This window comes from Rhizophagus irregularis, chromosome 17 (genome assembly GCF_026210795.1).
Source record: "Rhizophagus irregularis chromosome 17, complete sequence".
NCBI classification, from domain to species: Eukaryota; Fungi; Glomeromycota; class Glomeromycetes; order Glomerales; family Glomeraceae; genus Rhizophagus; species Rhizophagus irregularis.
The window spans coordinates 1,814,930-1,830,430 of NC_089445.1; the positions used below are offsets into that span (position 1 = coordinate 1,814,930).

General features: G+C 27.6%; 4 protein-coding genes across 4 annotated transcripts; 3 read left to right on the top strand and 1 right to left on the bottom strand.

Annotated features, from left to right (window-relative positions):
• Positions 1 to 1,361: 1,361 nt before the first annotated feature.
• Positions 1,362 to 3,564, top strand: OCT59_009123 (uncharacterized protein). The gene is made up of 11 exons (XM_025315261.2): positions 1,362 to 1,485; positions 1,563 to 1,658; positions 1,738 to 1,858; positions 1,937 to 2,090; positions 2,178 to 2,261; positions 2,344 to 2,442; positions 2,512 to 2,690; positions 2,770 to 2,914; positions 2,984 to 3,061; positions 3,134 to 3,214; positions 3,287 to 3,564. The coding sequence occupies exons 1-11, from the start codon at positions 1,398 to 1,400 to the stop codon at positions 3,350 to 3,352; spliced, it is 1,191 nt and encodes a 396-aa protein (XP_025183339.1). The 5' UTR covers positions 1,362 to 1,397; the 3' UTR covers positions 3,353 to 3,564.
• On the bottom strand, positions 3,430 to 4,528 carry OCT59_009124 (uncharacterized protein). Its single transcript, XM_025315260.2, has 3 exons — positions 4,016 to 4,528; positions 3,821 to 3,921; positions 3,430 to 3,733 (listed from the first exon to the last, which is right to left on the bottom strand). The coding sequence occupies exons 1-3, from the start codon at positions 4,482 to 4,484 to the stop codon at positions 3,620 to 3,622; spliced, it is 684 nt and encodes a 227-aa protein (XP_025183338.1). The 5' UTR covers positions 4,485 to 4,528; the 3' UTR covers positions 3,430 to 3,619.
• A 1,237-nt stretch (positions 4,529 to 5,765) lies between these two features.
• OCT59_009125 (uncharacterized protein) lies at positions 5,766 to 7,609 on the top strand (the record flags this gene model as incomplete). The annotated part of the gene is made up of 6 exons (XM_025331081.2): positions 5,766 to 5,989; positions 6,068 to 6,204; positions 6,287 to 6,312; positions 6,418 to 7,238; positions 7,327 to 7,342; positions 7,424 to 7,609. 6 exons carry the CDS (start codon positions 5,766 to 5,768, stop codon positions 7,607 to 7,609), a joined length of 1,410 nt encoding a protein of 469 aa, XP_025183337.1.
• A 6,445-nt stretch (positions 7,610 to 14,054) lies between these two features.
• Positions 14,055 to 14,462, top strand: OCT59_009126 (uncharacterized protein; the record flags this gene model as incomplete). Its single annotated transcript, XM_066133331.1, has 2 exons — positions 14,055 to 14,139; positions 14,302 to 14,462. The coding sequence occupies 2 exons, from the start codon at positions 14,055 to 14,057 to the stop codon at positions 14,460 to 14,462; spliced, it is 246 nt and encodes an 81-aa protein (XP_065999781.1).
• Between the last annotated feature and the right edge of the window lie 1,039 nt (positions 14,463 to 15,501).

Consider the following 15,501-nt stretch of genomic DNA (forward strand, 5'->3'; position numbering starts at 1 on the left):
AACTTTTTCGATTGATGCCAGCGTAATAAGCATATACCTGCCTATTATTTTCTCTTGGCCATAATGATTAGTAATTAATTTATTTGTATATTCACACACTAAATTATAATATTTAAATAAATAGAGTAGCTAAACGCCTTATTTATCTTAGTTATTGTTGATTATTATTTATTATTTATTTATTTTTTTCTTTTTACTTTTCCATTTTTTTATTTCACACGAATTTTAAGGAATCAAAAAAAAGTAAGGACAATAAGAAAGAAAATAAAAATGGGAATTATGTTCATATGTTAGATATTTATTATCATTTTATCTTGCTTTTATATAGAAGCTAAAAAAAGTTTAAAAGAAGCTTATCAATAAAAAGCAGATATTATCATAAATATTTAAATATTTGTAATACAACCCTTAATCTTATTACATAATTCTAATCTAATTTCCTTATAAATTAAAAATGGAAGGGTCCAGAAATTACGTGTTTAGAAGGGTTTCTTTATTTATCACACCTATATATAGTAAATATCATCCTACCTTTTAGATCACAAGAGGGGCCATATTAACTTATAAACACGTGATTTCTGGCCCTTACCTTAGTTAATATTAGTATATAAAATCCTTCTATTCACGAGAGATTTATTTTTCTTTGATTCGATTTTTGTTATTTTATTTATTTTCACTCCATGTTACCTTAACCTCAAAATGTAACATATCCCCGGAACTTATAACATAAATTCGTGAAAATTTATTCGGCTTGTATATATTTGGATAATTAGGAGTTCCTTTTCCAAATTCTGGTCTGAGACTCTGAGTCCATTACATATGACTAATGATAAACTTACAATCATGTTTTTTTATTGTAGAAACTAGAAAAGTGGGTTTCCAGATGATATATATATACATACAAAGGTTATACGGACTTTCCATCCTTTTTTTATTGATGATATGACTATAAAATGTGCTGATGTAATACCCAAAACTCATTTATGTAAGTTCAGAAAACAAATTTTCAAGTTCAATTACATCATTCCTGTATTGCCGTCATTGTATAAATTACTAAATTAATTTAGTAATTACCAAATTAACATAAATGTTGTAGTCCAAATCTAACATGGAACAAGCCATATCCGAAATTCAATCTTACCCAAAGTTTGATCATGTTCCAACTTAAATAGGTTAATGTCTAAATCTTGGTCAGGTAGGAATAACTGTGATTAGTAACCAATAACGCTATTCGGATTATCACTGTGATTTTTAATTTTAGATAATTGTAGGACAGCATTAGTACAGCATTATAGCTTACATATTTGTTATTTGCCATGGTGTTACATAGATAGATACAGTACATCGAACTTCAAAAAAAAAAATTCGAGAATTTTTTTTTTCGGTGAAAAATTTTAATGATGACAACTCGTTTACCAAAAATTATTTTTTCATTAGTTGCAATACTACTGTTATTACAAGTAATAACAAGAGTAGTGGTTGCGGGTATGTAAATATAACTGCAATCTAGACATTTTCTTCATTTCAGTAAGAGATTTCATTTATGTAGATCTACTTTTTAGATGAATTTGATGAGGAAGAACTTAAATTCTCACCAGAACCAGAAAAAGAAAGTTATCAAGAAGTCCCTGAACCAAAGCCTCTCTATGTACCTCCATGTTTGTATTTATTTTGTTTCCCCTCATATATTTTCAGCTATTCTTCTATATTTACTTAAACATTATTTTATACAATTAGCGCGACCAAAATTCGAGTTATCAGAATTTCGTCGAGAAATATTTATGATATGTTGCATTGTTGCATATTTGATTAATTATCTCATTGGCAAAGAGAAAAATGAAAAAGTTGCAAAAAAATGGTATTTTATTTTATTTTTATGTTGTTTAAAAATTGTTTCTGAATTTCTCTTAAACAAAAGATTCTATTATTCTTATAGGATGGAAACTCATATTTCATTATTCAAAGATAATTTTGCACTTGTCGGATTTGCGAATGATAATAGTAAGCCTCTTATAAGGGATGGTCCAGCAGATTATGTTTTTTATCTTAGCGGTCGTAGAAATTGTCAGTTTGTTCATGGAAGAATTACGGTACTTGATTTTAAAAATTTTCTTCTTTTTATTTATTTATTTATTTATTTTAATTAAATTTTATTACCGAATATTATAATTATCTAGCTTAAACCAAGACATAATTTGATTCAAACAATTACAAACATTATTATTTCTCAATTTAGCAGTAAAGTCATAGAAGATTCAGTGGTTAGTAAAAATTTTTTTTGTCTTTTTTTCTTCTCTTTGGAGATATTTTCATCTAATTAGTTAATTTGCAACCATACTCTAGTCACTTCATGTTTATATGAATGGTGATTATGAAGATTTTGTTTTCGGCGTTACAAAAAAAGATCGTTCTAGAGAATTCCGAACATCTCGATACGATTTGGTACGAATTTTTGTTTAAATTTATAAACTTAATATTTTATATATTAACATCTTTTTTATACATGTATAGAGTGATTTCACAAAACAAGTCAATAATAATCATCTTCCAGGAAGTTTATATGCACAAACTGAATCTTCTGATATTACCGATACTTTTCTTACCAGGCAAGTTGTCGATTTATTACAAAAGTCGGAACCTTATTTAAATGCTCTTATCGTGACAGATCAACCACGTGTCAGACCAGAAAAGTAGGCATTTTATAATAGAATATGACTTTGACATACTAAGACAAGATTACTAAAAAGCTTATTTTAAAATTGTTTGTAGAGTTGTTGAGAATCAACCAAAATTGTTGACAGTTTATTGTTCTATTCCCGAAGATCTATCTAAACTAGACGACACTTTATATGTTTCAGAATTAATTATGTATTTGATCGATTTCATTCCTGAAAGATGTTCATTCAAGATAGAGGTATATAACATTATTTTTTTAAAAAGAATAATTTTATCATATTTGTTACTTATTTTTTTTATAATTTAGACAAAGAATAAACTTAAGAAAAATAGAGAAGAGGCAGATAAAATAATAAATAAGGCTTTGGAAGCTGAAAGACAAGAAGTAATTAAAGATCTATTATTTTTCTATTTTTACATGATTATCAACTAAATCAATTTTTTTTTGACATTTAAGGCTATTCAACAGAAAAAGGTTGAAAAGAAACGTGCTGAAGCTGAACGTGTTGCTAAATTATCACCTGAAGAACAACGAAAGGTAAGAATGTTTATTTTATGTATTCGTTTGGTCAAAGAATAAAATATTTATTTCATTATAAATTTATTTTAGTATGAAGAAAGAGAACGCAAACGAGAATTAAAAAAGAAACAAAAGAAATTGATTAAGAAAGCATAGACAATATGCATTTCATATGATTATCATTCTGTTGATCGTTTGATATGCGTGTTATACGGGTCGCTAAAAGAATATTTCTATTATCATTTTATATTATTTACTTTATTTCATTGTATAATTTTAATATAAACATTTCCATTAATAGAATTTTGATTGTAAAAAAAAAAAATAATAATTTTTTTACTTAATAAAAAAAGAACACTTAAGGTAATGATAATGATGATTATTATTCCGTGATGACAAATATATTATATAATATTATTTGAATTAAGTAATCAAAGACTTTCCAGTACGAGCACTAGTTGGAATCAATGGTAATAATGCGGTCGCAACATTTCTGCCTTCTTCGGCTAATACATTAAATGTTGCTAAAGCATTTCTCTAATGGAATAATTAGAAAAGTATTTTAAATTTATAGTATAAATAATAAAATAAATTAATAAATATATTAATAATGAGATTATTTACCGTATCTACTATTTCAATCTGTATTCCTAAACCATTAAGGTATTGTCTAATATGTGATGGAATCGGAACAACCGATTTTCCAGTCCCAAATATCAATAATTCTTTATTAGGTATTTTTTTAAAAAAAAATTTTATATATTAGTTATTATTATTAATAAAAATAAAATCATGCAGTAATATATATAGTAAGCTCACCTGGCCTAGGTTTTATAACTTCAAACACTTTTAAAAAATCAGTGGTCCAATTATTGAATACGCTACCTTTTCCGTGATCACCTTGAGGTACATCCCACATAATTAAATCACCATTCAATAAAATAACAGGACCTTTAACTTCAATTTCATTACTGGTTATAAACCCATCATTTGTTAATCTAGATAACATTTGAATAGAATGTATTGCTGAACCATCAAACATATTCTTAAATGCTGAAGCCATTGGTGTTGGAACGATCGTATCAGAAACTGGTGGTTTTTCATAATTGAATTTTGAGGAAGAAGAGGAAGGTTTGGAGTTTGAATCGTCAAAGAATGGTAAAGAGGTATGTAAAGAACAAAGTGGGTATAAGTTGGGAGACTGTCGAAAGAATAATTTTGTTGATGCAACTCGATTAATTGGGAATGTTTTCGGAGACCGAAAAGATAATTTAACTAAAAAGTTCATATTTATTAAGCATGTATGTAAAAGAAAATTGCCCTCGTGACATTAGATAATTTCAATCTCGATTAGATGTAATTAAAATAATTAAAAATGTAAATGTAACATGACGTAACCAATCCTCGGATAGTATACTGAAAAGTGGACACGGAAAAAAGTACGGAAAACGCACGACTCCGTAATTTAATGCGTCTTTTCTTTGTATCAAAAAATCATGTGACGCATAATTATAACAGAGTTTCGCATTGTTTCGCATAATGTATATGAAATTATGAAATGTTTGTTTGTCAGACGTCTTCTGATCAATTCTTTGATCGCTAAAAATTTTTTGATTGGTTCAAAATTCTTTTTTTGACTTTTTTTAGACGAGTAAATATGGGGTTTAGCGTGAGAGCAACGCCAAGACTTTATTTATATTTTTTTGTCATTTTTTTATCTGCTTTACTAAAAAAAAAAATATTGTGGCTGTTTATGATAAAGATTTACAGTATCAAAAATAAACGAAGCATAAGTGATATTCTTTTAAAAAAAGAGAGACTTTTTTCAGCGAAAAAGTTTTTATTCTTCATATGAACGAAATAGTTTATGTAGAAATTCTTTATTCTTTTTTATCCTTCTTTTGAACGAATAAATCCTGGATAAACAAAAAAAAAGGAATCATCACCAAATATGGATAAACGACCCTTGTCATGAGATCGGGGATTGAACGTTTAAAAGGTCAGAAGGACACAATCGGTCGATTAATTATTACTGATTGTCTTAGTGGCTTTGTATTGTAATTTCAGGTTTTTATTGTTATTAGAACTTTCGATACATTAAAAAAAAAACTTTAAATTAAAAAAAAAAACTCCTTTGGAGACTGGATTACTGGATTACTGGATTGGAGAAGGATTGAATAAATTGTATTTTAACTTATTATTATTAAAGCATACAAATTAGTGTAATATGTTAATCACATGAAACCATTTGTTTATCGTAATAGATGATTACTCACATGATTTCGGTGATTTCGGTAAATCTGATTATTTAATTATTTTATTTTTAAATAGTAAAATTGAAAGACGTTTTAGATATAAAAAGAATCAAATTTTTTTTTTTCTTTTTTTTTAAAAAAAATTCTCTCTTATAAAAATTAAAAAATCTAGTAATTTTAATATCTAATTTTAATATACAAAATTTTTCAAAAAAAAAGGAAATTTTCGATTTCTTCCTTGATTTGTGAAAACACTAATATACTAATACAATTAAATAACAAACAAAAATATTTTTTTGGGAAAATAAAGAAAAATGAATTTACGATCAATAAAATTAACTTCGAGCTTTTTAGCTGCGCTTTTTATATCTTCAGTATGTGGTACACAATATCTTTTCTCAGCATATAGTACTTCATTAGCAGAACGTTTAGATTTTAGTTCTGTTGAAGTAAATACAATCGGAAGTGCTGCAAATTATGGTGTTTATTTGTGTAAGCCACTTTTTGGTTATATTGCCGACAATTATGGAGGAAGAAGGTACTTTAAATTACGTACCGTCACGTGCCAACTGACATGAACATTTTATTAAGATTATTTTGATTTATTATAATATAGGACAACGTTTATTGCTTCCTTTGGCATATTCCTAGGATATTTTTGTCTTGCAATGACATATAATGGAAATTTTTCTGATTCGTCATTCTTACTATGTGCTTTATATGTGTTCATTGCGGGAATGGCATCATCTGCAGGTAAATTCTTGCTTACGTTATATCCGCAGTACCGAATTCATTTTCGTACCAATATATAATTATTTTTTTTTTTCCTTTGTAGGTTTGGTATCAAGTCTTGTAACAATCGTAAGAATTACTTTAATTTTTAAATCTTTTCATCGCTAAAATAATTTTTTTTATTTAACACGACATAAAATTGTTTCCTTTTCTTCTGATACACATGTAATTTAGGCGAAAAATATTAAATCCTTCAGAGGAATAGCATTTGGAGCTCCAATAGCATTGTTCGGATTATCCGCAGCAATATATTCAGAAATAAATACACTTTGGTTTAAAAAAGATACATACCATTTCTTACTTTTTATTGCTATAAGTTCGGGAGTATGTATGTTTATTGGAAGTTGGTTTCTAGTTGTAGTACCACCACCGAATAATCAAGACGAAATTGTTGTAGAAGAAGAAGGTTGTTCTTCTCATGTCACTTCGAAAGTAAATACAGTTGGTAAATCTGATAAATCTGAAAATACGCCGTTGTTAAATAAAGTAAAAGAAGAAGTTGACATTGGTGGATGGGACTTATTTTATAACCATGATGCTAAAGTGTTGGCCATGTCTATGTTTTTTATTGCTGGTACAGGATTAATGTACATTAATAATGTCGGTTCGATAATTAAATCGCTATATTTCGCTTCATCAACTCATCCTCATACTACGTTACCGAACTCTGAAGATAATTCGTCTTCATCACATATTCAAGAATTACAAAATATGCATGTATTTTTTCTTTCAGTTTTTTCTTGTTTAGGAAGATTATCTGTCGGAGTTATATCGGATTTAGCGGGATTATTATTTAACTTACCTCGATTATGGTTTTTTATAATTTCTGGTTTTTGGTTATTTTTGGCTCAATTGTTAATTTTATTTTACGTCAATGACTTGGATAAATTATTGATCGTTACCATATTGGTCGGATTTGGTTTTGGTAATTTATATGCTATTGGTCCCACAATTGTTAGTGAATGGTTTGGCACTAAAAGATTTGGATTGAATTGGTAAGTTTTTTTTTAAACCAAATTAAAAAAAAATTTCATAACGATAATTATATCTAATTTATATTTTAAAACTTTTTTAAAATAATAGGGGAATGATTGCATGCGTAAGTACAATATTTTTTTTTCTTCATGCAGGTTCCAAATATGTGAATTTAATTAACACCGTTACATTTCTCTTTCTATAGATTCCAGCGTTTGGCGGACAATTATTTAATTTATTATTTGGTTTTAATAATGACCAACATCAACATCATCACTGTTTAGGGCAAAATTGTTATGATTCCGTATTTTATATTAGCGCATTCGCTTGTCTATTCAGTATTTGCATTTCTTTAAGATTATTATATACTAAAAAAATAGAAAATAATTAATTTTTATTTATTTATTTAATACATCCAATTTTAAAAAAATTCTCTAGCCTGGAGATACAAAATACAAAAAAAAAGTTGTCGATATAGATATACAGTACATATAATACATACATACATAGACATTTTTTTTTTATTTTTAATAAAAAATATATATTATATACAATATATATAAACACGTTGACCATTATTTGTTATGATTCGTCCGTATTTTATTTTAGCGCTATTCAGTATTTGCATTTCTTTTTATTATATACTAAAATAGAAAATACTAAAATAGAAAATAATTAATTTTTTTTATTTATTTAATACATCCAATTTAAAAAAAAAAAAATCTAGCCTATCATACTAGAGATTGTCGATATAGATATACGCACATATTTTTTTTATGATTCCGTCCATATTTCATATTAGCGCATTCGCTTGTCTATTCAGTATTTGCATTTCTTTAATTTCTTTTAGATTATTATATTCTAAAAAAAATAGAAAATAATCAATTTTTTTATTTATTTAATACATCCAATTTTAAAAAAATGTTCTAGCCTACCATACTAAAGATACAATTGTCGATATAAATATACAGTACACATACACACATTTATTTTTTTTTATATCATATTAATTAAAAATATATATTATATACATATATATAAACACGTTGACCATTATTTGTTATGATTCGTCCGTATTTTATTTTAGCGCTATTCAGTATTTGCATTTCTTTTTATTATATACTAAAATAGAAAATACTAAAATAGAAAATAATTAATTTTTTTTATTTATTTAATACATCCAATTTAAAAAAAAAAATCTAGCCTATCATACTAGAGATTGTCGATATAGATATACGCACATATTTTTTTTATGATTCCGTCCATATTTCATATTAGCGCATTCGCTTGTCTATTCAGTATTTGCATTTCTTTAATTTCTTTTAGATTATTATATTCTAAAAAAAATAGAAAATAATCAATTTTTTTATTTATTTAATACATCCAATTTTAAAAAAATGTTCTAGCCTACCATACTAAAGATACAATTGTCGATATAAATATACAGTACACATACACACATTTATTTTTTTTTATATCATATTAATTAAAAATATATATTATATACATATATATAAACACGTTGACCATTATTTGTTATGATTCGTCCGTATTTTATTTTAGCGATATTCAGTATTTGCATTTCTTTTAAATATACTAAAATAGAAATTGTTTATTTGTTTAATACATATAACTTAAACAAAAATTTCTAGCCTACCATACTAGAGATACAAAATAGATACTGTATATAATTTTTTAATTTTGTATTAATAATAAAAATATATTAATACAAAATTGTTATGGTACTATGGTTATGTATGGTAATATATTTTTTTTAATAAAGGCGTAACTTCTATGAAGCTGATATAAGATCATCAAACCACTTGGCAGGTATATTCTTTTTTCTTAAATCTATCGAGAGTGATGATAAAGATTTATCCTAATTCTAATCCTAATCGAAATCGTATTCCTAATCGATTTGATAATAGAGTAGCAGGCACTAGCAGCCAACCTTCCTTAACTTAGGATACCGAAAATTACGTAACAATAAATTAAATGATAAACAATCCTCTAACATCTAAATACTAAAAAATTTGTCAAAAAAAAAATTAAAATGTGAGTGAGATCTTAGGCTAGAATCGAACTAGCCAAAACACGATATGCTCTCCACCAGGATAACATTAAAAAAAAAAACTAAACTTATCTGTTTTCTTAATCTTTTTAACACTTAGTAGAAAGAAAAGAATCACCTTTATGTGAAAGAAAAGTGTGCTAAATTTTTTATTTAATGGTAAAGAAGGTACCTAGCCAGTTCCTCCTCCAGAACTAACAGACTTTACCAATAACAAAGTTAGGATGTTCCTCTTAAGTCAAAAAAGGAACTCCCCGACTAAATTGAGTTATGCGCATGCTTAGGAGTTACCTTCACTTTGCAAAATAAAAAAACACACTTAATAACTCAGCTGACTAGCTGGGGAGCGATTCTCATAAATCAAAAAGGAACTCACCGACTTAACTTGCTTGAGTGTTACCCCACTTTGCAAAATTGGCAAAATCAGCTGATCAGCTGAGAGACAAGGGCAATTCCCCTTAAGTCAAAACAGGAACTCCCCGACTCAATTGAGTTATCCATTCCTTAACTTGCTTAGGAGTTACCCAATAAAAAAAATACCTAATTGAAAGAGATCGTCTACAAACAATTACATGTGTACATAATCAAGAAAATTGATTGTTAGCAATAAAAAATATTTAGCAGTAAATGTATGATGTTAGCAGAACACTCACTCTTATTTCTGCTTCATTTAACGCAACTATACAAGCTCTGTAGAACTCTATATATTGAGACATAAATATCTCACTCGTGTTAAAAAGACTACGAATATAATTCTCTCTCTCTCAAAATAATATTCTCAAATATTACTACCTTCTCAACGATAACAACAAGTTCACAACAAGTTAGATGTCCAAGTCTTCCTCGAATTTCTACTTCAAGGTTTTCGTTTTTAACTTATTAACGCAAATTCTATTTCCTCTGCAGAACCATAAATGGGTCATATAAAAAATGAGGCTCAGGAGCGTGTTACGCAATTATGGCTCAGATGTGGCGTTACGGCTGTTACGCGATTTATTACTATCTTCTGATATGATATCAATATCGCATCATTACTATATTTCTTCGTTGAGAAATTAGCATAGTTTCGTTGTAATAATATCACTGTATGGGGGCGATTAATTTTTTATTTATTTAATACATTCAATTTTAAAAAAAAAATCTCTAGCCTATCATACTAGAGATTGTCGATATAGAGATACATACACATTTTTTTTTATGATTCCGTCCATATGTTATATTAGCGCATTCGCTATTCAGTATTTGCATTTCTTTAATTTCTTTAAGATTATTATATACTAAAAAAATAGAAAATAATTAATTTTTATTATTATTTAATACATCCAATTTTAAAAAAAATTCTCTAGCCTACCATACTAGAGATACAATTGTCGATATAGATATACAGTACACATACTGTACATACATATTTTTTTTTATTTTTTTTTATATTAATAAAAATATATATTATATACATATATATAAACACGTCCATTATTTGTTATGATTCGTCAGTATTTTATTTTAGCGCTATTCAGTATTTGCATTTCTTTTTATTATATATTAAAATATACTAAAATAGAAAATTTTTTATTTGTTTAATACATCTAACTTAAAACAAAATTTTCTAGCCTACCATATTAGAGATACAAAATAGATACTGTATATAATTTTTTAATTTTGTATTAATAAAATATATATATATCATTGTTTAATACAAAATTGTTATGGTATGATTATGTATGGCAATACATTTTTTTTAATAAAGGCGTAACTTCTATGAAGCTGATATAAGATCATCTAAACTTGGCAGGTATATTCTTTTTTCTTAAATCTTTGAGAGTAATGATTTAAAATTAGAATACGATATCCTAATTCTAATCCTAAATCGAAATCGTATTCCTAATCGATTTTATAAAATTAAAATGTGAGTGAGATCTTAGGCTAGAATCGAACTAGCCTAAGCGCAGATATGCTCTCCATCAGGATAAGATTAAAAAAAAACTTCTGTTTTCTTAATCTTTTTAAACACTTATTAGTAGAAAGAAAAGAATCACCTTTATGAGAAAGAAGCGTGTGCTAAATTTTTTATTTAATGGTAAAGAAGGTACCTAGCTAGTTCCTCCTCCAGAACTAGCAGACCTTACCAATAACAAAGTTAGGATGTTTCTTTAAGTCAAAAAAGGAACTCCCCGACTAAATTGAGTTATCCGCTCCTCGACATGCTTAGAAGTTTAAAAAAAACACACTTAATAACTCAGCTGACTAGTTGGGGAGCGATTCTCATGTCAAAAAGGAACTCCCCGACTTAACTTGCTCAAGAGTTACCGCACTTTGCAAAATTGGCAAAATCAGCTGATCAGCTGAGAGACAAGGGCAATTCCCCTAAGTCAAATCAGGAACTCCCCGAGACCCCGATTGAGTTATCCGTTCCTTAGCTTGCTTAGGGTTACCCAATAAAAATACATAATTGAAAGAGATCGTCTACAAACAATTATATGTGGTCTAGAAAGTACACTCCCCGGTAAAAAGTATCCGACCACCCTAAAATCAATAATGCCAGGGTTTTTAATAAAAAATTTTTCATTTATATTAAACTTTATAGTGAAAAAACCTAATTTGAAGTGTTTATTTGCTTAATTGTTAGTAAAATTTCGCAGAAATATTTAATTTTCATGGTGGTAAAAAATTTGACTTATTAACCAGGACAGATACAACAAAACTGACGCCAGAACTTGATTCTTTGACATAAAAATAGCTTATGGGCCAAAAATCAGGACGATTGGATCAGCAGTTGTTGAGAAATCCACCATGAATTTTTATGAATTTCATATGTAAATCATCATTTTTACCGATTTTTGATGATTTTCAGATGTGGATTTCTTAACAACTGCTGATTTTTGGCCCATAAGCTATTTTTATGTCAAAGAATCAAGTTCTGGCGTCAGTTTTGTTGTATCTGTCCTGGTTAATAAGTCAAATTTTTTACCACCATGAAAATTAAAATATTTCTGCGAAATTTTACTAACAATTAAGCAAATAAACACTTCAAATTAGGTTTTCACTATAAAGTTTAAAAATTTTTTATTAAAAACCCTGGCATTATTGATTTTAAAGTGGTCGGATACTTTTTACCGGGGAGTGTACATAATCAAGAAATTTGATTGTTAGCACTCACTCTTATTTCTGCTTCGTTTAACGCGATTATACAAGCTCTGTCGAACTCTATTGAGACATAAATATTTTCACTCGTGTTAGAAAGACTACGAATATAATTCTCTCTCTCTCTCAAAATAATACTTCTCAAATATTACCTTCTCAACGATATCAATAAGTTCACAACAAGTTAGATGTCCAAGTCTTCCTCAAATTTCTACTTAAAGGTTTTCTAAAAAACAATACAATAAAGTGTTTTTAACTTATTAACGCAAATTTAAGAGAAAATGGGTCTTATATATAAAAATGAGGCTTAGGAGCGTGTTACGCAATTATGGCTCAGATGTGGCGTTACGGCTGTTACGCGCTTATTATTTTACTATCTTCCGATATCAATATCGCATCATTACTATAGTTCATCGTTGAGAAATTAGCATAGTTTCGTTGTAATAATATTACTGTATGGGGCGATTGATTTTTTATTTATTTAATACATCTAATTTTTTTTTTAAAAAAAACATTTCTAGGCTACATAGGTTACATACCAAAAAAAAAAGTTGTTGATAAAGTATATACAGCACATTTATAATTTTTTAAATTTATTTGGATTTTTGATTTTTTTTATATTAATAAAAATATATTAAATATATATATAGTATAAACACGTTGACCATTATTTCACATCAATATCGATACAATAAATATAAAATTATAGAGGCGACGGAAGATGTGAAATTACCGGCGTTAAAAAAAGAGTTGATAAGTTGTAAGGATGTGATAGCGGAAGTGAAAATTAATTTAAATAATTTGATTATAGATGAATTCAGTTTACGTTGGAATTATATACCTATAGAAAGGGCGTTCAGGCGTTGGTTTAAAGAAATGACGTACAATACTATAAAAATTGATATAATGATGCTGGATTATGTTAAAGAGTGTTTCATTGAATCAGGTGGCTCGAATTTACTGATTGATTGGAAAGAAACTTTCGCGTTAATTAATAACGAAGTTAAGGTTTCAAGAAATTCTACAAATAGAGTAGAGCTTCCATAAGATGCTTTAGAGTCAAAAATTTTTTAAAGATTCTTCCAACATATGAAATTTTGTGGAGTTTGGGGAATTCCGAATAAGAAATGTCCACGTTGTGCTATAGAAGAAGAAACATGGGATCATATTTGTGTTTGTCTGAAAATAAAGAAAATCAATTAGGAGTTCGAGATTTTCGAGAGTAGTACTGGGCGAACGTGCTGAAGAATGGGAGAAAGAAAAAATGACGAATTTTAGAGAAAAGATGTTATATGTAGCAAGTGATAAATCATAATGATGCAAGAAGGAATTTTGAAAGAATTGACAAGAGGGTTGGTTAACGAAAAATAGTGGAATTTATGTAAAAAGAAAGATGATAAATCAATAATCAAAGAAATAATCGATGAATATTTATTGAATATACAAAAGAAAGTATGAATGAGCGATGCTCGGAGACGATAGAATTGGAAAAGCAACTGGGAATCTTCAAAGATCTAAAAAGGAAAAAGAAAAGAATAGTAGAGAGTGACGATGATTTGTTAGATCAATTAGAAAATTACGAAAACAAGAAAAAAATAATAAAAAAATTAAAAATATAATAAAAATGGATTTAGAAGGAAAATTTAATGATGACGTATTTAGACTAGGAAAAACAAATAGAAGCTCTTGGGGTAACAAAGTTGGTTTTGGTACGAAATCTCGAAAATCATTTGAGCGACTGATACAAGACCGACAACAAAATCTCGACAATCCAATATCTTGACAAGTCAAAATCCTGATAAGTCAAAATCCCGACAAAATTATAACACATTTAAACTAAATATTACATATTGCAAAAATTATTTTATTAGAAACACACATCACAAAATTGTCGATTGCCGAGATTTTGGATTGTCGAGATTTTGTTGTCGATCTTGTGTTAGTCGTGCAAGTGACTGTCGAGATTTTGATCGGATACCAATGTTGTGCCCCAAATCTCAATATGCCCCAAATTGACGATAATCATCGATGATTACTATATGTGAAAAGTAATGCTTTGAAAATTCTTAAGGCATTATAAAGATGGGCCGATAACTTGGGCTGATCGTCAATTTGGGGCAATCGTCAACTTGGGGCACAACACCAACAAAGGAACAAAGTTATTAGTAATTTAGTAAATACTTAATTTTTATTTTAACAGGCACGAAATTTAAAAGAAGGTTGTACACTGGTATCGATAGTTTTTGCTTTGCTTGAAGTACAAAGTGTTGATATGGAGAGAATTAATATAGAATTTTTGTATTAATTTTCAATGTAAGATGTGCTTTTATACCTTAGTTACTAATAAATAAAATTACGTTTATCAATATATATATATACTGTATATATATAAATATAAAATTATACAATTAAAAAGTAACCGAATGCCAATTATTTAGCGAATAGCAATTACATAACGAATGCTAATTATATTAACGAATGCTAATTATATTAACGAATGCTAATTATATTAACGAATGCTAATTATATTAACGAATGCTAATTATATTAACGAATGCTAATTAATGCTAATTATATAACGAATGATAACCGAATGGTTGATCGAAATTAAGACGAGTGGATCATTGTTTAGGACAAAGTTGTTATGATTCCGCCCATATTTTATATTAGCGCATTCACTTGTCTATTCAGTATTTGCATTTCTTTAAGTTTACTATATAGAAAATAGATAGTTTTTGAGAACGTGGGTTTGTTGCTAAAATCGTATATAGTTAATTTTTAATTACAAAAAATGTATTTAATTACCTCGATATAATGTAACTAGTAACATTTCAATTTCAATTTTATTTTTCGGAGGAATTAATTTATTCTAGAGTGCAACAGTAAAAAGGGGGGTTAACTGTTAGTATTATAATAAACTGACTAAAGGAGAGTTGTTTCGTAGGAGGAAGAATAACAAAGGTTGGTATGCAGGAGTTACATTTCTGATGTGTACAAATGTAGTTATGTAAGTTTTTCTTTGTATTAGTATTACAAATAAATAAATTACCATTAAAAAAATAAAAAATAAA